This window comes from Gopherus flavomarginatus, chromosome 2 (assembly GCF_025201925.1).
Source record: "Gopherus flavomarginatus isolate rGopFla2 chromosome 2, rGopFla2.mat.asm, whole genome shotgun sequence".
NCBI lineage: Eukaryota > Metazoa > Chordata > Testudines > Testudinidae > Gopherus > Gopherus flavomarginatus.
Window position 1 is genome coordinate 283,639,978 of NC_066618.1, and position 24,035 is coordinate 283,664,012.

The 24,035-nt window shown below is 38.2% G+C and overlaps 1 protein-coding gene across 5 annotated transcripts in view; it reads right to left on the minus strand.

Annotated features, from left to right (window-relative positions):
* The window catches only part of ASAP1 (ArfGAP with SH3 domain, ankyrin repeat and PH domain 1), a 329,644-nt gene that overhangs the window by 167,536 nt on the left and 138,073 nt on the right, over positions 1-24,035 (minus strand). For all 5 annotated transcript variants that reach the window (XM_050940653.1, XM_050940651.1, XM_050940654.1 and 2 more), the window contains one exon: positions 9,864-9,936. In XM_050940653.1, the coding sequence (XP_050796610.1) occupies positions 9,864-9,936 (73 nt within the window). The remainder of the gene's footprint in view (positions 1-9,863; positions 9,937-24,035) is intronic.

Consider the following 24,035-nt stretch of genomic DNA (forward strand, 5'->3'; position numbering starts at 1 on the left):
TTCCCCTCCCTGTCCCAATTAGAAAGGGGAATGAAGGAAGGAAAGGCTAGTTATCCCAGAATGATTGTGGGGAAAGCCCTCTGGAATCTGAGGTAAGAGACAACACACAAATGCAAGTGAGACTATTTTCCAGTAAGGTGAAGTGAATGCCACTATCAGCTGTAAATAAGAAATGAAAACCCTAACATATGAAATTCACATACCACATATATGGATATTTAATAATCTTTACCATAAAGTACATCCACAGTATGTCCTATCTAACTTTAAAATGAACTAGAAAATTATTCAGGCTCTGAAAATCTGAAAATATTTCCATCCAGACATTTCCACTAATTTTCTAGTCCATCCAGAAGTTATACAGGACATATTACAAATGTACTTTATAGTAAAGAAAAATTTAAAACACATGAAAAACTGACACACATTCAGAAGATACAAGATACCGTTCTACAAGAACTTACAATCCTACTTATTTTTAAACCTCCCTCATTCATCTTCTTGGTAGGTAAACTATTTTCCTCCATGATATCATGTTTTATCTCACTATTGGTCTGATCTTGCAAACATTTCTGTGAGTAATTGTACTGGTTGTTTCAATGGAACTTTGCTTAAATGGAATTACTCAGATGAGTAAAGTGATATATGTACATGTTTGCAGGATTGGACCCTAGACAACATCCTTGACAATGATCAGGGCTTTAAACCATGCACACGTTGCACTATGTACAAATGATAAATAAGTAATTCTGCACTTCAGTTTCAACGGAAAGACCATAAGGAAAAGGGAATGTCAGATTCACCATAGCATGCCACAGAATTCATATAAGTCTCTAACCCATCCATTGAGTAAAATACCATTTTATTTATTTTAAGATTACCAAGGTGCTAAAACATTTGAACAAGCTCAGCTTTCACAGTGCATACAACAATCTTGATAACAGTTCGAAAGCTGAAACAACTAATGTGCATAAATGATTTTCACTTCAATAATAGTCTGTTTTATTAATCTTCACAAGGCAATGCATGTTTTTGTGCTGAACAATGCAATCAACAATGAAACTAAAGTTTATTTGTGAAGATTAAGGAAACAGACTGAAATGCGTTATGTACCCAATTCTTGATACAGTACATAAAAGAATAGCCTTCCTGCACTGTGTGGAAAAAACAATAGGCTTACTGAACATGTACTGGGAGAGTACATCTCTTCAGTGAAGTCCAGCACTCTGGTGCAGTGGTAAAGGGAGACAACACAGTCAGGGTGACCTGATATACATGAAGGGAGCCCTTCTGAATATCTGACCCCCTGTATCTAATGGCAAAATGTTATTTTATAGCAAGATGGAGTATAACACATCAGTTTTGTTTGCAAGGTTGTTAGAGCTGTGTTGGTTCTCAATATGCCAACCTCTTCATGGGCCACCTTGGGGAAAAAATTTGAAAAAATATACCGCAAAACCAATGAAATATCTGAGATTCATCAATGTTTTCATGCTCCGGACAGACTACTCAGATTTCAATCACAACTTCAATAACTACCACCTATCCATCAAACTCTCTCTAAAACACTCCCACATGAACAATCAGATTCAACAATGCAACTGTACAGACAACTTTATACAAGAAACCCACGAATCACTACACTTACCTCAACAGATCCAGTAATCACATCAGACACACCAAAAAATCTGTTATTTACAGCTAGGCACTCAGATACCACAGAATATGCTCCACGGAAAAAGTCCAAGATTCACACCTTAACACACTTAAAACCATCTTGACCAAACAAGGACACTACACCAAAGTAGTAGATTGGGTCCTACATGCCTATGGCAACATGTTGTGTACCTCATCCAGTGCACTAAATGCCCCAACAACTACTATGTGGGGTGAAACCCGACATTCACTCTCGAATGAAATTGCACAGAATAATGACAAAAAGCCAAAAATGCCGTATCACCCACAGGTGAGCACTTTTTCACAAAAGGATCACTCTGTAGCTGACCTCTCAATCCTCCTCCTCATGGGAGCTTAACTTCATCACTTTGCTAGACATAAAAAATCATGGACTCAATGGAGACCCTAGTTTTATGTCTCATTATAACAATCTATAATTCACTAAACCTCTTTTGTCCCATGACAGTAGAGGTGTTAATTGCCCACTTCATCCTGAATGGTCTCTTGCAACTCGTGTTAACTCCTTATGCTAAACAATCTGTTGCATCTTGCATTTAGTTGTGACACCCTGTTTACCTTTCCTAGACCTGAAGAAGAGTTCTGTGCAGCTCAAAAGCTTGTTTTATCACCAACAAACTTGGCCCAATAAAAGATATTCCTTCACCTACCTTGTCTCTCTTATCTTACATCAAAACTTTCAACTATCAATGTTTTTCCAAAAGCACGTACCCACACTTAACTTTAATGTGGGTTTATGTGACTTTACAGAAGATATTCACTTTATGGAGCTATAATTATAGGCTAGATTTTTCTTTTTCTAAAGTATAGCATTCTTGAGAGATCTCCCCTTCCAGACAATAAAGAAGATGAAAGGTCTCTCACCAAGAAACTACACTTTACAAGAGGAAGATACCAAACAAACAGCAATCTATCCTATATATCAATTTGTTCCACGTCATGTTTCTTTGCAGGTATATTTTTAAATGTAGTCTGAACTACTTCTAGAGTTCTGCTTCAATTTGTACAGGGGAGGCCTAGCTATCTCAAATTTCTCTGTAGATATGTCTGACAAAAAAACCTCGGTTCACTTTTTTTTTAAAAAATGAACATAAAGAATTAGGAAGGACTGTAGGACACAAATAATGAGAAGAATGGGAGAAAGTGAGAACAGTTGAAGAGCTGAAACAGGAATTACTATTATCCTTCTTAGCATTTCCATGATCCATCTATGAACACCAGGAGAAGGCAAGAGAAGAGATGCACCAAAAAAAGGACAAAGCCCTGGCTAGGATGATTTAGTTGGCGTTGCTTCTGCTTTGAGCAGGGAATTGGACTAGATGATCTCCTGAGGTCTCTTCCAACCCTAATATTCTATGATAAGGAACTAAGTCAAGGAAGAGCAGCACTGATCCAACTCATTTTGAAAGATGTTTTATCACTTAGTACACACTGCTCTAACCCTTTTTACTAGCTCTCACTTTTCTCCCCTACTGTAGCACAAAAAGCTCCTTGTTGGCTGGTGGCATGAGATTAAAATATCTGTTTCATTCTCTTCCTCAGTGAGAATGTGAAATAAATAGGTTAGTTAATTCCCCATCTTACTACCTTCCAGTTCCCCTTAAAATTATTTTCTTGCTGCAATACAATTTAAAATATCTTCACGTTTTCAAACCAAACATTTGGTCCTTTTTTTGTGACACACACATCCATAAAAAACTGAGAACTGCAAGAATTAGTTTGCACACACCACTGAACATTTTTCCATTGTAAATTATGTTGCATTCTCGATGAAAACTATAAATTAATGGAGATTAGCTTTTGGAGATTAGCCATTCAATTGAATTAATAGGAAAAGGCTATTGAAAATGTACACTATCAGTTATGATGCAATTCAATGCCACTAAAATTCAACTGAGTGTTATTGGAAAGCTATCCAAAAATATTTTCCATGGACTTCGGGTACCATCTTCAGTGAGACAAAAGGTAGCTTCCAACTCACAAATCCAATCTGATTATTCCAGAAGTACCTAACAAGTTGGAGGGGCATCTGCAAAAAGCTTCTCAAACAGGTTGGTGTGACGTTTAAACTGACTTAAATTATTGTACTAACAGAAGAAAAATCTCTTGCCTTTAATGTTTCAACAGTAAAGAGGATTTGTGATACAAACAAACATTCGAACTCTTCTTTCTCCGAACCCTTCAGAATCTGGAATGAGATTGTAGTGGGACAGCTGCCCCACTCCCAGAGAACAGGGGTTAAAAGCAGCCCTGGAGAGGGCTGTGGCTGGAAGAAGCAGTGAAAACAGCTGAGGGCATGGCTGATCACATGTGTGGCCAGCTCAATTAGGGCTCAGCTGGCCCTGATAAGAGGGCTGGGAGCCAGGAGCTGAGGGAGTCTCTCTTCAGCCCTGGAGGAAGAAGGGCTAACTGCCTGAGAGGAAGGTACCTGAACTGGAGCAGTGCTGGGGAATAGGGCAAGGGAGCTCCAGCCTGGTAAAACCCCAGGTTGCAGGCCTTGTTAAAGGTCTACAGAGGTACTGGAGCTGCAGAGATACAGTCTGGGAATAGGCAAAGGCAGCAGGTCCTACCCACTTGATAACGATGAGTGGCCATTACAGACTGCAGTCTGCCCCAGTGAGCGGGGGCTAGATGATGACTGGCAGTAGCCACTCAGGCAAGGTGGGTTTATAGGGTTGGGGGTTCCCCTGGAAGGGGAAACCCAGAGAGTGGAGGTAGTGCAGTGGGCAGAACCCCAAGGTAAGGGCCACTGGGGTCCGGGAGGGACAGGGGGGCGAGCGAGACACCGGCCTGCAGAGGGCGCTCCATATGCTGGAAAAGAGCTAATTCCCAGATGACCAGCAGGAGGCACTGTGCTGGTGAGTCCCGCATCACTAAAGAGATCTAGACTCCCCTGAATAAAAATGTGGATACAGACTAACACGGCTACCCACTGATACTTGACTCCCCTGAATGTCACTGTTCATATGTTATTGTTTTGCCTGTAATGATATAACTATCACTTTCTGGAAAGCATATATTGGAGTAGAGATCTCAACACACAGGCGCTATTACTGTCCCAATGTAATTTTATTTGCCTCCACTCCTAGCCAGTTTTGATTTTTCAAAAGAGTTTGAGGTAGGTGAGAGTTTAATAAAGTCACAATCTGATTTATCAACCTCATGCCCCTTGTAAGTAAAATATAAAATAAGTCATCTAAGCCACTAAAATGTAGCTAGTGGCTTCCCCCTGCAATATGAAAATATCATCCATCTCCTTCTGGAACTGATGTATGACAAGAGGTTCCACCGCTGGCTTTGGTATCTTGTGTGGAAAAATTCTATTTGAATGAGATCTCAAGACACAAACTGATCTGCACTACTACTATTAGTCTCTAATCCCTTTGTTTTTACATTTGTTTTTTTTTTTTTCCTTGGAGGACTCAATATATTTAATACTATATGCACTACTCACTTCCTTTATTTTCCCTCCAACCTTTATAAGCCAATTCTTCCATAGTAGAGGGACAAGGTGGGTGAAGTAACGTCTTTTAGTGGACCAAAAGACATTGGTCAATAAAAGATACTACCTCATCCACCTTGTCTCTCTAGTATCCTAAGACCAAAAAGCTTACAACACAGCATACAACTCTTCCTTATGTTGATTAACTATAGTCTGAATTAATTGCCTTCTTCATTCTGTTTCCAGTTTTAGCTATAAATGATCCCAACTGCACAACATTCTGAAGAGGGAATTACAATATTATCTTTCATACTGTATATAAAGAAAGTATTAAAGATGCTTACACCAATCTGTTCCTTGGAACATAATTTCTTTTCCGACTACTGCCTAATTTTATGTATATTCTTTAAACTTTTCCTGGTCAGTAATGGGTTTCATTTTGGGACTCTGCTATTTATTCTTGGTCCTTTTATTAATACTTACTTAAATAAGTGTTTTCGTTATATGTTCCTTCCCTATAATGAACTGGCAGATCAATTTAGACACCTGTAACCAAGTAGGTTTCAAAAATGACTTTGGTTCTTCCAACATACTGCTTGCCCTTCATCATTAGACTTTAGAAGTTTCTGAAAATTATATAATTTTCCAAATAATTTCCAGAGTGTACAAAAGAAACAGATGTGAGCATCATATTTGACTTCTAACTAATGTTATCACTTATTGATTCATTTAAACCGTTTACATAACATGCCATGGTTACTGGCTTTGAAGACACTGAAACCAGTTTTATCAAAACATGGGGCAAATGACAACTGGAGGCTATGGTGCAATTCCTGTACATTTCACAGGAGGCGGTAAATGTTTGACAGTTCTTAAAAGCTGGTCACTTTTGAGAGTCAATCAGCATGTAGTTGTGTAAAGACCTCTTTAGATTTCCAAGGTGCTCTCGGCCTGCAGAGCAGAATCTGACTCTAATCTTCAATAAAACAATGCCTGTGGCAAAAGATAGTTATATGTACTCTCAACTTGCATAAGGTGTTTAGTTGGCTTAATCTATTGGCAAAATGTTTATCCAAATCAACTGAAGAGCTATGGGAGCGAGGGAGAGGAGGATGCGTGTGTTGTGGGGCTGGAATGATGAGTGAGGGAGAGAAATGGGGAGAAGCACGAAGTAACATACATTGCCATTAAAAAACCTCACAAGTACCCAATAACTTTGTTGTTCTGTGTTAGTAGTTTACTGTATCTTCTTTTTAAAATACATAACTCAGAGAAGCTGCTCTAAAGGGCAAGACATTTGCTAAGCTGAACATGAGTGCCAGGGTATACAAATTGTGCCTTCCTGAAATTCAATATTTCAACAAGGGTAATTCCATCTGAATAAGACTCTGCTCCCTTAGCCATCCAGAGACAAAACTCCTATTGATTTCAATAGAAATACGTAGAAGCTGGGCCCAGTAAGGCAAACACTACCCAAATAAATATTTGTGTTGATTGTTTACAATTTCTTATATCTGATACTTATTTAAGTTTACCAATTTTATGAAGAATACCTACGCACAAACTAATGGTGATGGGGGACTTCGACTATCCAGATATATGTTGGGAAAATAACACAGCAAGGCACAAACCATTCAATAAGTTATTGGACTGCACTGCAGACAACTTTTTATTTGAGAAGGTTGTAAAGCTACTAGGGGAAAGCTGTTCTAGATTTGATTTTAAACAAACAGGAAGGAACTCATTGAGAATTTGAAAGTGGAAGGCAACTTGGGTGGAAGTGATCATGAAATCACAGAGTTTCCAATTCTAAGGAAGAGTAGAAGAGAGTACAGCAAAATAGAGACAATGAATTTCAGGAAGGCGGATTTTGGTAAGCTCAGAGAGCTGATAGGTGAGGTCCCATGGGAATCAAGACTGAGGGGAAAAACAACTGAGGAGAGTTGGCAGTTTTTCAAAGGAACACTATTAAGGGCCCAAAAGCAAGCTATTCCAATGGGTAGGAAAGATAGAAAATGTGGCAAAAGACCACCTTGGCTTAACCACGAGATCTTGCATCATCTAAAAAATAAAAAGGAGTCATATAAAAAAAGGAAACTAGGACAAATTACAAAGGATTAATATAGGCAAACAACACAGGAACGCAGGGGCAAGATTAGAAAGGCAAAGGCATAAAATGAGCTCAAACTAGCTACAGGAATAAAGGGAAACAAGACGACTTTTTATCAATACATTAGAAGCAAGAGGAAGACCAAGGAGAGGGTAGGCCCACTGCTCAGTGAGGAGGGAGAAACAGTAACTGGAAACTTGGAAATGGCAGAGATGTTTAATGACTTCTTTGTTTCGCTCTTCAAAGAGAAGTCTGAAGGAATGCCTAACAGAGTGAATGCTAATGGGAAGGGGGTAGGTTTAGAAGATAAAAAAAAAAAAAGAACAAGTTAAAAATCACTTAGAAAAGTTAAATGCCTGAAAGTCACCAGGGCCTGATGAAATGCATCCTAGAATACTCAAGGAGCTAATTGTGGAGGTATCTGAGCCTCTATTACCTTTGGAAAATCATAGGAGATAGGAGAGATTCCAGAAGACTGGAAAAGGGCAAATACAATGCCCATCTATAAAAAGGGAAATAAAAACATCCCAGGAAACTACAGACCAGTTAGTTTAACTTCTATGCCAGGGAAGATAATAGAGCAAGTAATTAAGGAAATCATCTGCAAACTCTTGGAAGGTGGTAATGTGATAGGGAATAGCCAGCATGGATTTGTAAAGAACAAATCATGTCAAACCAATCTGATAGCTTTCTCTGATACGATAAATGAGTCTCGTGGATAAGGGAGAAGCAGTGGATGTGGTATACCTAGACTTTAATAAGGTATTTGATACGGTCTTGCATGAAATTCTTATCAATAAACTAGGCAAATACAACTTAGATGGGGCTACTATAAGGTGGGTGCATAACTGGCTGGATAACCGCACTCAGAGAGTAGTTATTAATGGTTCCCAATCCTGCTGGAAAGATATATCAAGTGGGGTACATCAGGGGCCTGTTTTGGGACTGGTTCTGTTCAATATCTTCATCAACGACTTAGATACTGGCATAGAAAGTACACTTACTAAGTTTGCAGACAATACCAAACTGGGAGGGATTGCAACTGCTTTGGAGGATAGGGTCATAATTCAAAATGATCTGGACAAATTGGAGAAATGGTCTGAGGTAAACAGGATGAAGTTTAACAAAGACAAATGCAAAGTACTCCACTTAGGAAGGAAAAATCAGTTTCACGCATACAGAATGGGAAAAGACTTTCTAGGAAGGAGTACGGCAGAAAGGGATCTAGGACCACAAGCTAAATATGAGTCAACAGTTTGATGCTGTTGCAAAAAAAAGCAAACGTGATTCTGGGATGCATTAACAGATTTGTTGTGAGGAAGACAAGAGAAGTCATTCTTCCGCTCTACTCTGTGCTGGTTAGGCCTCAACTGGAGTATTGTGTACAGTTCATGGCACCACATTTCAAGAAAGATGTGGCAAAATTGGAGAGGGTCCAGAGAAGAGCAACAGGAATGATTAAAGGTCTAGAAAACATGACCTATGAAGGAAGGCTGAAAGAATTGGGTTTGTTTAGTCTGGAAAAGAGAAGACTGAGAGGGGACATGATAGCAGTTTTCAGGTATCTAAAAGGATGTCATAAGGAGGAGGGAGAAAACTTGTTCATCTTAGCCTCTAAGGACAGAACAAGAAGCAATGGGCTTAAACTGCAGCAAGGGAGGTTTAGGTTGGACATTAGGAAAAAGTTCCTAACTGTCAGGGTGGTTAAAGACTGGAATAAATTGCCTAGGGAGGATGTGGAATCTCCATCTCTGGAGATATTTAAGGTTAGATGAATGTCTATCAGGGATGGTCTAGACAGTATTTGGTCCTGCCGTGAGGGCAGGGGACTGGACTCGATGACCTCTCGAGGTCTCTTCCAGTCCTAGAATCTATGAATAATAAAATTCATTAATGGAGATTTTGTAAAGTACAGACTTCAAAAGAGACAAAAACTCATGACATATTTGCATTCTAGCCATTCATCCAGGTTCTTATATTGATGCCCTTTATCACTGTATCCAAGTTTCTCTAAGGGGCAAAAAATGGCAAATCTCCCCTCCCTCCCCCCACTGGGGACAAGACACACAGCGTTTTCATTTTCTGTACATTATTATTTAATATAGAGAGAGAGCAATGGTGTAAGGTTACTAATGTTGTAAAGCTTGGGCAAAAGAGTAGGTTTTGCATTTTAGTTCTGATGGTGAGGAAGTTAATGGTCACTCTCATTTCATGTGCTAATAATCTTGATCCACAGTTCAGTCTCCTGCTGTAACAGGTCTCTTCTGGTCAACAGCTTTGCTGTTCCAGTGGAATGTAGCTGTTGTGAGATGTCATGGTAGCACAGAATGAGAAAAAGTCTCTCTCTCTCTCTCTCCTCCTCCCACCCCAGGACGTCAGGATCAGTTCATTAGGGAGCTTTGGGGGGGGCGGAAAAATCAGGATGACATCCCTTGAAATACACGGTTTCCAATGAGGTGTCAGGGGGGCAGAGGTGTACTCCCAGCAACTTGTATTATGGAGGAGGCAGGCATCACCTACTCTTTAAGTTTAATATGCAACGAACAGCAAAGCAAACTTTGTAAACATTATTTAATAGAATGGTTTAGATTCTCATATAAGACCAAAAACACTTACCTTGCCCAGAATTATATATTGCTTTTACAGACTTTTTCACTTTCTGTAGTGCAGTTCTGTCTTGATCCAATGCCTGTAATAAAAGAGAGACTGTCAAAAAAGACCACCTCTGTTTAGCTTGTTATTGAATAGCATCATCCAGTTTCATAATATTTCTTAGTACATAGTGAATAATTTCAGGGTCTGGAAGCACTACAGATGCACTGTGCTTAACCCTCTGGGAAGGTCATAGGTTACTCAACCCCTTCAAGTCAATTAAAGAGCTGAATTAAACATCTCTGAAGGGAAACTTATCCTGGAGAGCTGAATGGGTGTAAGAGAGTTAAAGGACAGCTGTAAGTTGATTACAGCTTTGTAAAAGAACTCTGTCAACTTGAAAGATAGTCAATTTAGAAAAGTAAATTACAAGTCATGTAGGTAGTACAGCTGCCTGAGTTCCCTGGCAATTTCTATGGTTTTAGTCATTTCACTATTACTCACACGAACAAAACTATTCAGAGGAAACAGTGAAATTCTCATTCAGTAATTTTTGAGGTTAGCCGTTGTGATATTAGATACAACATTTTTAGAAACAATTCTGACTTTTCAGGCTGACTGTGTTCCTCTTAAAAATAAATTGGAAACAGAGTGAGAAATTTAAAGAAAAAACAAAACAAAGAACCTGATTTTGTAAACACACACAAGTCCATTATTTAAGTGGAACAATGCGTAAGAGTATTATTCTTCAAGTAAATAATTGTTCTCAGGTTTGGTCCCTAGATTTAGAACACAGAAGCCTCTCTGGACTGCAATACTTTCAAGGTAAAAATTAGTGAATTTTTTTGACTAAACTCCTGGCCCAATTGTTTTAACCTCATAAAACTTCTCATGAATCCATTCACAACCTATTGAAAAGGATGAAACAAGTTAATATACCTTCAGAAAACTTTTCTGAGAAAGCTCCAAATTAAAATAAAGTCAAATAAATAAAAAGCCAGCCTAGTTTGTGGAGTAAGAAATTTTAAAGTCGCACTACAGCTTCTTAAAACAGTCAAGGCCCATTCCCTTGTAAATTTAGGTATTGGGCACACTAAGCAATTTACTACATATGTTTGCTTACATAACTCATCGTTCATAACTAAGAGAATAGATACACAATAGAAGTGCTTAAATTGATTATTTTGGACAACTAAACACAAAGGAAATTGTGACGGGTTGGATCACAGAAACCCCCTCTCTGGCTTCCCATTACTCCTTCTCAATGGAAAAGCATCAGATTAAAGATGGATTCCAGTTCAGGTGACATGATCACATGTCACTGTCAGACTTCATTACCCACTTGCCAGCACACATACAGGAAGACTTACAAGTAAAACAGAGCCATCTACAGACAAATGTCCTGGTTAATGGGAGCGATCAAAATTCCAAACCACCATTAATGGCCCACACTTTGCACAATTACAATAGGATCTCAGAGTTATATTTCATATTTTCCGTTTCAGAAACAAGAGTGATACATTTATACAAATAGGATGACCACACTCAGTAGATTATAAGCTTTGTAATGATACCTTACAAGAGACCTATTGCATAAACTACATTTTAGTTACATTATATTCACACTCATCAGTATATTTTCATAAAATCATATAGAGTGCAGTGTCACAGGAACAACTTAATATCAATTACTACAGTGTTAGGTTTACATTTAATAAATGTTCAGTTAATACCCTGCATTTTGGCAATGCACTTGGATTCAGATTGTTACCTAAAATTTAAGTGGCTCAATTCTGACAAAGCAAAATAGTTATAGTTCGAAGATATATAATACCAATAGTAAAGGATAATATATAACAATATTTTATGGATTAATATCCAATTCAGAGCACATTATGTACTCAACTGAACAATAACTTATTTGCATTTCAAATACAGTAAATTTTTGACAAGTTCAAAACCACAGAATCGGCAATATGATCACTTTATACTGTTTTTCTTTTCATTTCAATTATATCAGAACAATGGATAAAAATACAATTTTACACAGACTTTTTTCTTTAGTTACAGTGAGGAATATTTTATTTTATCATGCCTTACACTAGGATGGAAACTAAAAATATTTAAAATTGTGAAACTGACCAATATCAACACTAAGAATGTTTTATTGTTGTTCTTGGAAGATCTTATGGTGGTACAAGGTGTGTAGTAGCTGACCTTTGGTGCCTCCCCAGTGGCAACCAAAACTGTATTACCAATCCATACAGCATAAACCACCTCAGTAAGTACTTATCTTGAATGTCTAGTGAAGTTCTAATCAATGTCAACTAATATGATGAGGGCTACTCAGAAAAGATAGTGTAATTCTTCACTTATCTAGCCACATTTTAGTTTAGATTAGGAATTTCAGCATTAGATTTGGGGGGGGGGAGTGCAAAATACAACTGTTTATGTGTGAATTAGGAGATGTTTCAGTGATAAAGCTTGTGAAGGAATTTGATAATACTGAACCAAACGAGACACTAAGGAAGAAATTCAAAGTTTAATTTGGAAATAGATAAAAGAAAATTTGACCTTCAGAGTGAAACCTAATTAGAAAACTAGACAAAATTCATTCATTGGAGTGGGTTTGCATTATTTATGGAGTACCATCACTGAGCACAGCAACATATAGAGGATGACATCTCTGGCCTCAAGGAGCTTATGAGCTTAATCAGACTGACAACATGGGTTAGTTCTGTACATTTATACTTTAAAGTATCTCTATTTGAACAAATCCTGTCTAGTTTAAAATACATCATATATATCAATTCAGGGCAGAATGTTTGTACAATGCTTTACACAATGGGACCCCAATTCTAACTGAGGTTTCTGGGTGTTATGGCAACAATTATCATACTTTCTTCCATTTAATAATTTGAAAACAGAGGCCCTTCTGTCCCCAAATATGTTAAACTCTTACATTTGATGTGTTAATACTTTATTACACTATATTTTGCTTCCAAGGAAGTTGTTATAAATAGCAGAGCGCAATTATGTTGCATCCAGGTTTCAAATTAATTTTTATTAATAAGTATTGTCTTTGGAAAGGGTTCAAATGGAAAGGAGCATCTTTATATTCCCCTACTAGTCCAAAGTACATGTGTGCATATATATTTTTAAAAAAATATTCCAAGCAGATGTATTTAGAATAGCTATTTTACAGACAAAAATTACAGCATTAAAATATTTTTATTCTATAAAATAGCAAGTTCAGAAATATAAAATTCCAACAAAAGCTTCACATGGGTAGATTCATAAAAGCTGTATTGCCATAATTGGATATTAGTAATTTTATGGCATTTTGAATGGTTTTGAAATGAGTGTGTAAAAATGTGCAGATTGTTGTATTTAAAGAACTACTGTAGGAGGTCAAATAAAAAACATTATAATCATGAAGATTACATTTATAAATCTATAATTTAGTACTCCGGAACTAAAGTTCAAACCAACAGAAGCTCCCACAAACATTTTTACTCTTTCATCTAAAACACATTTAAACTCATAATAAAATAATAATTACAGGCAAACAGTTCTTAACTGCAACTGAACTAATAGAAATATTGAAGCTACATCTAGATCTTGAAAATGGCATCTCAATCTCTTTGACGGATATTTAAGACCTTCTCTTGGGAGAAATAATGTGTTAATTGTTGAGTCAGCTTTCCCACACTACTTTCCTTCAGCTGCTTGAGCCATAGTTCACCTTAAGAAGACTTCCAACAGAGAGCAATCATGGATAACTATGTGCATCATTTGTGTTGCTAGATACCTGTTCAACTTAAGGATTTTCTTTTTCCATTTCTGTCTCTTATCTCCTTTTATCTTACAATTCGTGAGGCCACTGATGTACAGTAGAACCTCAGTTATGAACACCTTGGGAATGGATGTTGTTCATAACTCTAAAATGTTTGTAACTCTGAACAAAACATTATGGTGGGTCTTTCAAAAGTTTACAATTGAACTTTGACTTACATGGCTTTGAAATTTTACTATGCAGAAGAAAAATGCTGCTTTTAACCATCTTAATTTAAATGAAACAAGCACAGAAAGTTTACTTACCTTGTCAAATCTTTTTTTAAAACTTTCCCTTTATTTTTTAGTAGTTTACGTTTAACACAGTACTGTACTGTATTTGCATTTTTTAGTTTGCCTGACTGCGTTCTTCTGGTTCCAAACGATATACATGGTTGACCAGTCAGTTCATAATTCTGATGTTCATAACTCTGAGGTTGTACTGTATGTCCAAATTGTAGCTGAAGGCAAAAAAAGGAAAGTGTGTGCAAAAAGCCTCCCTAGTTCTCTATTTCACAAACAGCCTTGTGAAGTTAGCTCCCTTTGTATTCCAGCCCCTCAGTGGTTTGAGCATTGGCCTGCTAAACCCAGGGCTGTGAGTTCAGTCCTTGAGGGGGCCATTTAGGGAACTGGGGTTTAAAAAAAACAAACCCAAAAAACAAAAAACCTGAGGATTGGTCCTGCTTCAAGCAGGGGATTGGACTAGATGACCTCGTGAGGTCCCTTCCAACCCTGCTATTCTATGATTCTAATTGAACTAAAACAATTGTCATTGGTACACTGCTTCTGTGGATTAACCAATGTTAATTTGGAGCATTATAATACATTTTTTCCATGCAAAACTTCTATCTTTCAGGGTCCACCTAAATTTTATATGTGCTTAGCACTTTAGCAAGTGGATACATTTTACACTAACTGATATTGATTCCTCTAAAGGATAAATTATCTCTACTGCTCCTATTTTTTTTAAGCCACTATCCTGTGTGAGATCACTTTTGTTGTCTTTCAGGAGAACACTGTTGGAGTACTGATATCACAAATAATCAGAGCTGTGAGAAAAGCAATTGGTCCAATCAAATGAAAATATGATGTAAACCAAGTACCTTTTACTAGAGATTATTATTAGTCCTATGGCAAAAAATTATGTTAAGATTTAGAATGCCGAGTTGAGCAAATATCGAACTACTGAAAACAAGGAAATGCACAGTTAAGGCTGTTCATGCAACCTATTCAATTCTGCACAGAAAAGATGCATACTGCACCCTGAAGGTATGCATGCACCTCTTCTCTTTCCTTATAGACACAAGAGGGTGTAAAGCACAGATCACTTCATATAATAATCAAAGCTGTCATAGCTCTCAAAGTAATCCATAGATGACAACACCCTTGAACAAAGCAGAACTATCTACTGCCTCCACCATTCAGTACAGATACACCTCATTCAGACCATACTCACTTTACCTGGAGTGCATGCAGATAATAAATGTTTAGACTGCTCTCATATATACAGCTCACTACTACAATACCCTTTGCAGTAAAACCCCTGTGCCCTATTAATTATAAAATGTACACAAGGCTTCTATTTTGGAGGGGGTTATTAATTTCATTTTCCAGGGTCTATTTTTTTTAGCAATTTTCATGTTCTATGGGGATATCCAAAAATCTGGGGGGATACTGATACTGAATGAGAAGATTTTTTTTTCCAGGTACTTCCCAAAATTCTTGCCTAAATAGGATCTACTTTAAATTTTTATTGTATGTCATTATATGTATAAAAATGACTTACATGTGATCTTAACTTTTTTCTCCATGTTACTGAACCCTATGGTTTAGTATTTTGTGTGTTTGTCCCTACTGCACTTTAATGTAGTAAGAGCATTTATGTTAAAGCGCACTAGAAAGTATAATGTACTAAAATCTCATTTCGTGGGCAAGTTAGTGATAGAAAGGTTAGGGGATGTCACTTGATTTGTAAAAATCTACAGAATGATAATTTCAATGGTGTTTTCTTCTGTGGCATCACAGGGGGGACTCGCTCCACCCCAGCTCCAGTTGCTGGAAATGTTGATAACACAACATCATCAGGAATGGGTCGAGATGGGTAAAATTTGACAGCTCTTTCTGCCGCAAACACAAGGGTGTCAAACATAAAAAACACCTAGTACAGTATAGAGATATATATTTGAGAAAATGTTTAAAAATCAACATTTTTTCAATTATACTTTAACATTGCATACATAAAAGACGACACTCATCTTTGGTAACGATAGGGAAGTTAGCCTTAACATGTGGGACTGAAAACATTTATTCATCAAAGTCATCATCTGTGTCCTCTCAGAGCACCATTCCTAGACAATGCCGTTAACACTAATCCTTGTCCACACCACACTCACACATCTCTGAGCAAGGAAGGTTGTAGGCCAAACATCTGGAGGGTTCTGAGCATTTGGTTATTGTACATGAGCACATGATTTGGAGAAGGATTGATTCAGGAATGCATGGTATTTCATATAACTAGTGTGATCAGTCCCTCCTCCAAGACCTATCAATGCCCAATTGGTGAGGGTAGTTTTGGACACCCTCAATTATCCTGGAGCCATTCCATTATTTGATAATTTGCCCTCTAGACAGCAGGTATAAATATACCCCTTGTCAGTGGCAATTCTTCTGTCTGCTTCTCAGAAATCATACCCCAATGTAGCTCTACAGGTATTAAAAAGAGTCTTCAAATGGCAAACTTGGCATATGAATGCCTCCAGTGCATTTATAAACTCATCAGTGACTTTCTCAGCGATTCCTAACATCTTCAGAGCAAGGACAGAGTTTCTGGATGCTGAATCGAATGCCTTCCAATAAGATAAATTAGTATTTTCAGCCAACCTTCCAGTAATGTCACATTGAAAGGGCATGCAACCTTGTAACGCACTGGCTTTTAATGTTCCGAGTGATAGGAACACATCTCTGAGGGATATACTGTCATTCTGTTCACCAGGAGCAGGCACAAAAACAAAATTGTGCAGAAGTATTGGATAGCATTTCACAGACAGCACTATATGTGTCTTGTGCAAAAATACAGAGTTTAGCAGTACCTCTCTCTGTGGCATTGATAGCATGCAAGGTAATTTTAGAGTCAGCCTTCTCATGGGAAATAGAAGGAAACTCCACTGAACAGTGTAAAGCACCAGATTCATTATGCCATGCGATAAATAATTTTTTTGAGTAATTCTTCATATGCTGGAGCATTTTTCCTGCAAGGTATGCAATTACTTGCCCTTCATGTGAGTATGAGACAGTTGCTTCTTCATTGCAATTTTGCAGATGTTCACGGAGTCAAAATATTGCACACATGCAGTACCATGGAATCTTTTCTTTCTGGTAATGTTTTTAATTGATTCATCTACATAAATGTCAAACACAGGGTGAACTTCATTATTGGTCTAGTATTCTCTCTGTAGCCTCATAATGAAGTGTCAGTCAAATCTCTGCAGATGTTAACAGTTTCTGGTTTGTCGAGAGCTTGTACCTCAGTCATACCATCTACGATTGCTACATCGAAAGACCTGTACTGGCATAATGTACCAGCCACATTGTCAGTAGATGCTGGCTTAGGAAGAGCATGCAAGCTGTGCATTAGTATGCTTTTTAACCAGAACATATGCACTGTTCCCTCTCATTCAAACATTAATTGCCGTACCATGGAGAACTTGTACTTTCCCAAAGTCTCATGTAAATCAGTATCATGCTGAGATCAGGACACGACCAGCAGATGAGCAAACAATGACCTGTCAGCGATTAGCTCTGTAATAGTCCCTGCCATCTTCATTCTCTCTTCTTTGTATTTGAGCACAACTTTAGTCTATTCTTGATCGGAGCTGATAGACCAGCGGTAGGCAACCTATGGCACGTGTGCCGAAGGCAGCACGCGAGCTGATTTTCAGTGGCACTCACACTGCCCGGGTCCTGGCCACTAGTCCAGAGGGCTCTGCATTTTAATTTACATTTAAATTTAAATTAAGCTTCTTAAACATTTTAAAAACCTTATTTACTTTACATACAACAATAGTTTAGTTATATATTATAGACTTACAGAAAAAGACCTTCTAAAAATATTAAAATGTATTATTGGCACACAAAACTTTAATTTAGAGTGAATAAATGAAGACTTGGCACACCATTTCTGAAAGGTTGCCGACTCCTGTAGCCCTGGATAATACAAGTCATGACCTCGAGTATCCATTCAACTGATACCTTTAGTTATCTCATCTGAAGACACCTTTCATCATGATATTAATGAGCTCCAGTCCGTCATATGCAAATCAGTTGCCAGTGCAAGTAAGCTCATCCTGTAGCTTTGAAATTGACCCTTCTGGCATTTAACAACACCTAATGAGCCTAGATCAGGGGTTCTCACAACAAATTTTTTGGTGGCCTCAGAGTGCATCCCTGAACACTGCAAATAGAGAATGCATCTCCCTAGAGTCTTCACTTCCTGGTATTCAAACGTTTCTATTGCCATTACTTCCCACTTCCTATCAACCAACTCAAATGCAGTGCTTGAAGCAAAGGACAACTATGTTACAGTTGAATGGTGTTCCTTGTCACTTTTTGGAGTAGTTGGAGAGTGGAGTTTGGAGAGTGGCTGGTGAGAGAAATCATAAAACAAGGTGAGCCAAAATACTGACAGTTTTATATTTTAGAGAAAGATCTTCTGAATGCTGTCCAACAGATAAACCCCAGCTATAAGAAACAGTTAGTTCATTTCTCTCACTGTTAAAAACATACATCATATTTCCATTCTGAATTTGTTTAGCTTCAACTTTCATCTATTGGATCATGTTATACCAGTTTCCAGTAGATTGAAGAGCTCATTATCAAATATTTTTTCCCCAAGTAGTTACTTATAGTCAAACTACCCTTTAACTCCTCTTTGTTGAGTTAAATAGATTGAGTTTCTCGAAACTACCACTATAAGGCATATTTCTAATCCTTTAATCATACTCATGACTCGTGTCTGAACTCTCTAATTTATCAACTTCCTTCTTGAACTGTGACTACCAGTACTGGACAAAGTATTCCAGGAATGGTCACATCAGTGCCATATACATAGATAAAATAATATCTGTACTCCTTTTCTACTCAAGATTCCCACGTTTATACATGGATTGCATTAGATTAGACCTTTTGGCTAAAGTGTTGCACTGCGAGCTCACATGCATCTGTTTCTATACCATGACTGCAAAATCTTTTTCAGAGTCACTGATTCCCAGAATAGAGTCCCCCATCATGTAAGATGGCTATATTTTTTGTTTCTAGATGTACACATTTACATTTACCCATATGGTTTGCTTACAACCAGCTTACCAAGTGGATCTAGATCACTCCTTTTCAGTGACCTGTTCTCTTCATCACTTGCCACTCCTCCACTTTTTGGGTAATCTGCAAACTTTATCAGTAATTACTTTGTTTTCTTCAAGATCATTAATAAAAAAGTCAAATAGCATAGGGCCAAGAACTGAACTCTGTGAGGCCCCACAGGAAACACATCTGTTCGATGATGATTCTCTGTTTACAATTAGATTTTGAGACCTATCAGTTACCCAGTTATTAAAACATTTAATGTATGCAATGTTAATTTTAGATCTTCCTTTTTTTAAATCAAAATGGCATCTTGTACCAAGTCAGCTGCCTTGCAGAAATCTAAGTATATTACATCAACACTATTAATTTTGTCGACCTAACTTGTAATCTCATAAAAAAAGATATCAAGTTAGTTTGACAGGATCTATTTTTGATAAACCCATGCTGATTGGCATTAATTATATTACCCTCCTTTAATTCTTTATTAATCGAGTGCCTTATCAGACACTCCACTATCTTGTCCAGGATTGCTGTCAAACCTATAATTATCCAGGCCATCCCATGTGCCCTTTTTAAATATTGGCACAACATTAGCCTTCTTCCAGTCTTCTGGGAGCGTTCGTTGTTCAAAGACTTGTTGAAAATCAACATTCACAGTCCAGCAAGCTTCCTCAGCTCTCGTCCACTCACACCCCTTCTCTATCTACGCTACATTGATGACATCTTCATCATCTGGACCCATGGGAAGGAGACTCTGGAAAAATTCCACCATGATTTCAACAGCTTCCACCCCACCATCAACCTCAGCCTGGACCAATCTACACGGGAGGTCCACTTCCTAGACACCACGGTGCAAATAAGTGATGGTCGCATTAACACCACCCTATATCGAAAACCCACCGACCGCTATGCCTACCTTCATGCCTCCAGCTTCCATCCCGGGCACATCACACGATCCATTGTCTACAGCCAAGCACTGAGGTACAACCGCATCTGCTCTGACCCCTCAGACAGAGACCAACACCTACAAAATCTCCACCAAGCATTCTCAAAACTACAATACCCACACGAGGAAATAAGGAAACAGATCAACAGAGCCAGACGTGTACCCAGAAGCCTCCTATTGCAAGACAAACCCAAGAGAGAAACCAACAGGACTCCACTGGCCATCACATACAGCCCCCAGCTAAAACCCCTCCAATGCATCATCAAGGATCTACAACCCATCCTGGACAATGATCCCACACTTTCACAGGCCTTGGGTGGCAGGCCAATCCTTGCCCACAGACAACCTGCCAACCTGAAACATATTCTCACCAGTAACTGCACACCGCACCATAATAACTCTAGCTCAGGAACCAATCCATGCAACAAACCTCGATGCCAACTCTGCCCACATATCTACACCAGCGACACCATCACAGGACCTAACCAGATCAGCCACACCATCACTGGTTCATTCACCTGCACATCCACCAATGTAATATACGCCATCATATGCCAGCAATGCCCCTCTGCTATGTACATCGGCCAAACTGGACAGTCTCTACGGAAAAGGATAAATGGACACAAATCAGACATTAGGAATGGCAATATACAAAAACCTGTAGGAGAGCACTTCAACCTCCCTGGCCACACTATAGCAGACCTTAAGGTGGCCATCCTGCAGCAAAAAAACTTCAGGACCAGACTTCAAAGAGAAACTGCTGAGCTTCAGTTCATCTGCAAATTTGACACCATCAGCTCAGGATTGAACAAAGACTGTGAATGGCTTGCCAATTACAGAACCAGTTTCTCCTCTCTTGGTTTTCACACCTCAACTGCTAGAAGAGGGCCTCATCCTCCCTGATTGAACTGACCTCGTTATCTCTAGCTTGCTTGCTAGCACACATATATATACCTGCCCCTGGATATTTCCATTACATGCATCTGAGGAAGTGGGTATTCACCCACGAAAGCTCATGCTCCAAAACGTCTGTTAGTCTATAAGGTGCCACAGGATTCTTTGCTGCTTTTACAGATCCAGACTAACACGGCTACCCTCTGATAATGGCCAATGGCTCTGCAATCACAGTAGCCAACTCCCTCAGCACCCTCAGATACATTGCATCTGGCCCCATGGACTTATGCATGTCCTGCTTTTCTAAATAGTCTTTACCCTGTTCTTTAACCACCAAGGGTTGCTCATCTCCTCTACATACTGTACTGCCAAGTACAGCAGTCTGGGAGCTGACCTTGTCTGTGAAGACAGGCAAAAAAAGCATTCAATGTTTCAGCTTTTTCCACATCATCTGTCACTAGGTTGCCTCCTCCATTCAGTAAGGGCCACACACTTTCCCTGATATTCTTCTTGTTGCTATCATACCTGTAGAAACCCTTATTATTACCCTTCACATCCCTTGCTAGCTGCAACTTGAATTGTGTTTTGGCCTTCCTGATTACACCAAAGCACAACTGGAATTGCAGCAAGCAAGGGATGTGAAGGTTAACAAGAAGGGCTTCTACAGGTATATTAGCAACAAGAAGGTGGTCAGGGAAATTGTGGGACCCTTACTGAATGGGGGAGGCAACCAGGTGACAGATGATGTGGAAAAAGCTGAAGTACTCAATGCTTTTTTTGCCTATTTATTTTCTTCTCTTCATCATCCATCTCTCTCCATATTATATAAGCTCTCTTCTCATTTATGTGACCCAATTCTATCTCTTATCCTTCAAGTGTAGATAGTTGAAAACTCTTTAAATACTTTGCCTTTTAAATATATTTTCTGCAATTTTTTTTCTTTAATTTATATATTTTAATCTTTCCCAGGTCCGGTACATTTAAAAAATATTTGGCATTTAGCTCTTATACTGCTGTTCTTTACAGCCTTACTTAGCTACAAGCTTTCTGATTGACCTTTTACAGTAGATTTTTACAGTTTACTAGAATTAATTTTCTTTGTCCTCTTACCAATAGCATATAAAATACTTCCTGCTTTCCTTCCCACCAATGATTGTACATGCATTACTGAGTTCCACTTTATCTTTTTTTTTTAGTTCACTTCACATTCCTTCAGAGTCTATTTAGGTTAATGCCCTGCCTACAGGCTCATCAGCATTTCAAACTTGATATTAAAATCACTTGATTTTAAGTTCTCTCCAGTTTCAAATGTATCACACCTGGTTTATTCCATTTATTAGGTATAGCATAGACTGACATGGCTATACTATACGACAAAGCATCAATCCAGCGCTACATTCATGATCATCATTCCTTCATATTCCCAATAAGTAATTAGGCAGTTAAACCTCAATGACCACTACAATCACTGACCAACCTTTTCACAGACCTCTTAAAGCATTTCTTGGCCTACATTCTCAGTCTGTTCAAGAGTCTAAAGCAACATCCAATCATCACTTTTAAACTGTCCTACCAAATTGTCAAATACAATTTCTCACCTTTTATCTATGTTATACAATCATTTTTCTGACTGCTTTTCCCTAGCTTTTGTGTATTGTCTGTATCTTGATAATTTAGATTTCCCATTCTTATGTCTTGAAGTAATGTCAGAGACTTTAATTTAAACCAACACATTTTTAACTATTGCAAACTAGAAGTTGTACTTCTCCTCTTGTTGCAAATTTGTTCTGGATTTTTCGAACGCGGAAAATAGTAACAACAAATTATTAAAAAGACAGTTTCCAATGGTGAATAATTTAAATGTTAATTACATTTTCCTAAAAACAAAACATGCTAGCACCACTGATGGCAGCCCAATGAACTCTTCTGGCAGCAAACGCCACCAGAAGCTATTACAGACCCCTTGATTGAGGTCTCATATATACACAAAGAAGTGCATGCCCACCATTTGCTACCATAATATGTGAACACAGCACAACAGTTGTCACAATATTTAATACATGAAGCACCAGAGAAATGATTAACACAAATAAAATACACCCCCTACATGTTGGAATAAACACCAGAATACAAGTCTTAAAGGCTAAATGTTGAAAAGTGACAGCTGAATTACAAAAGCAGCGAAGAGTCCTGTGGCACCTTATAGACTAACAGACGTTTTGGAGCATGATCTTTCGTGGGTGAATCCGACGAAGTGGGTATTCACCCACGAAAGCTCATACTCCAAAACATCTGTTAGTCTATAAGATGCCACAGGACTCTTTGCTGCTTTTACAGATTCAGACTAACACGGTTACCCCTCTGATACCTGAATTACACAAAATGTTGAGTTGTTCACCTGAAGTTACAGGTCTGATTGATTTGGGTAGGGGGGAAGAGGGAGATGCAGATAAGATTTTTAGGGAAAAGTTATTGTTGTTTTGTTGCTAGAGTTTTTTTGGAAGTTAAATATGCCACTATTCACCCCTCCACCATGCAAACCCCTTTCCTTTTCCCCCACAGCAATCCATAGCTTCAGTTCCAGTGATCTTACATTTCACTCTCTCGCGTTTCATCTCCTTTCCTCCATATAAGTGAGCAGTTTAGTGATAAGTAAATTAAATGGGATAACTGACAATTTGCAAATTTTTTGTATGCCTTACATGCAAGTTTGCCTTCAACAGGGATTTAAAATGTGTGAAGAGTTAACAGCTTTGCAAATCAGCTCAAAAAGTGTGTTCCATACACAACAGTCAGTATAGAGGAACACATAGAAATAGTTGTGGCCGAAGTGAACAAATCAGGTGCTGAGACTGGCATCACTTGCAGATCAGAAAAGATGTGGGAGTGGAAGGCGAAGACACACAAATGAAGACTAATCCAGTTTTCACGTTTAAACTTACAAATATAATTTCAACTAAAAAGGTCTAATTGAGATATAAAATGTTATCATTTGAATTTGATTTTAAAAGTATATGCTTTCCTTAATTCTGATACTGAAGGAAGAGTATAGTACATAATATAGCACTTATTAGTTTTGCACATGAAATATTTCAATTCAGCATTTTCCTGCTATGACCCTGATATGTCCATATTTGCCTCACTAGTAAGAGAGGGACCTCACC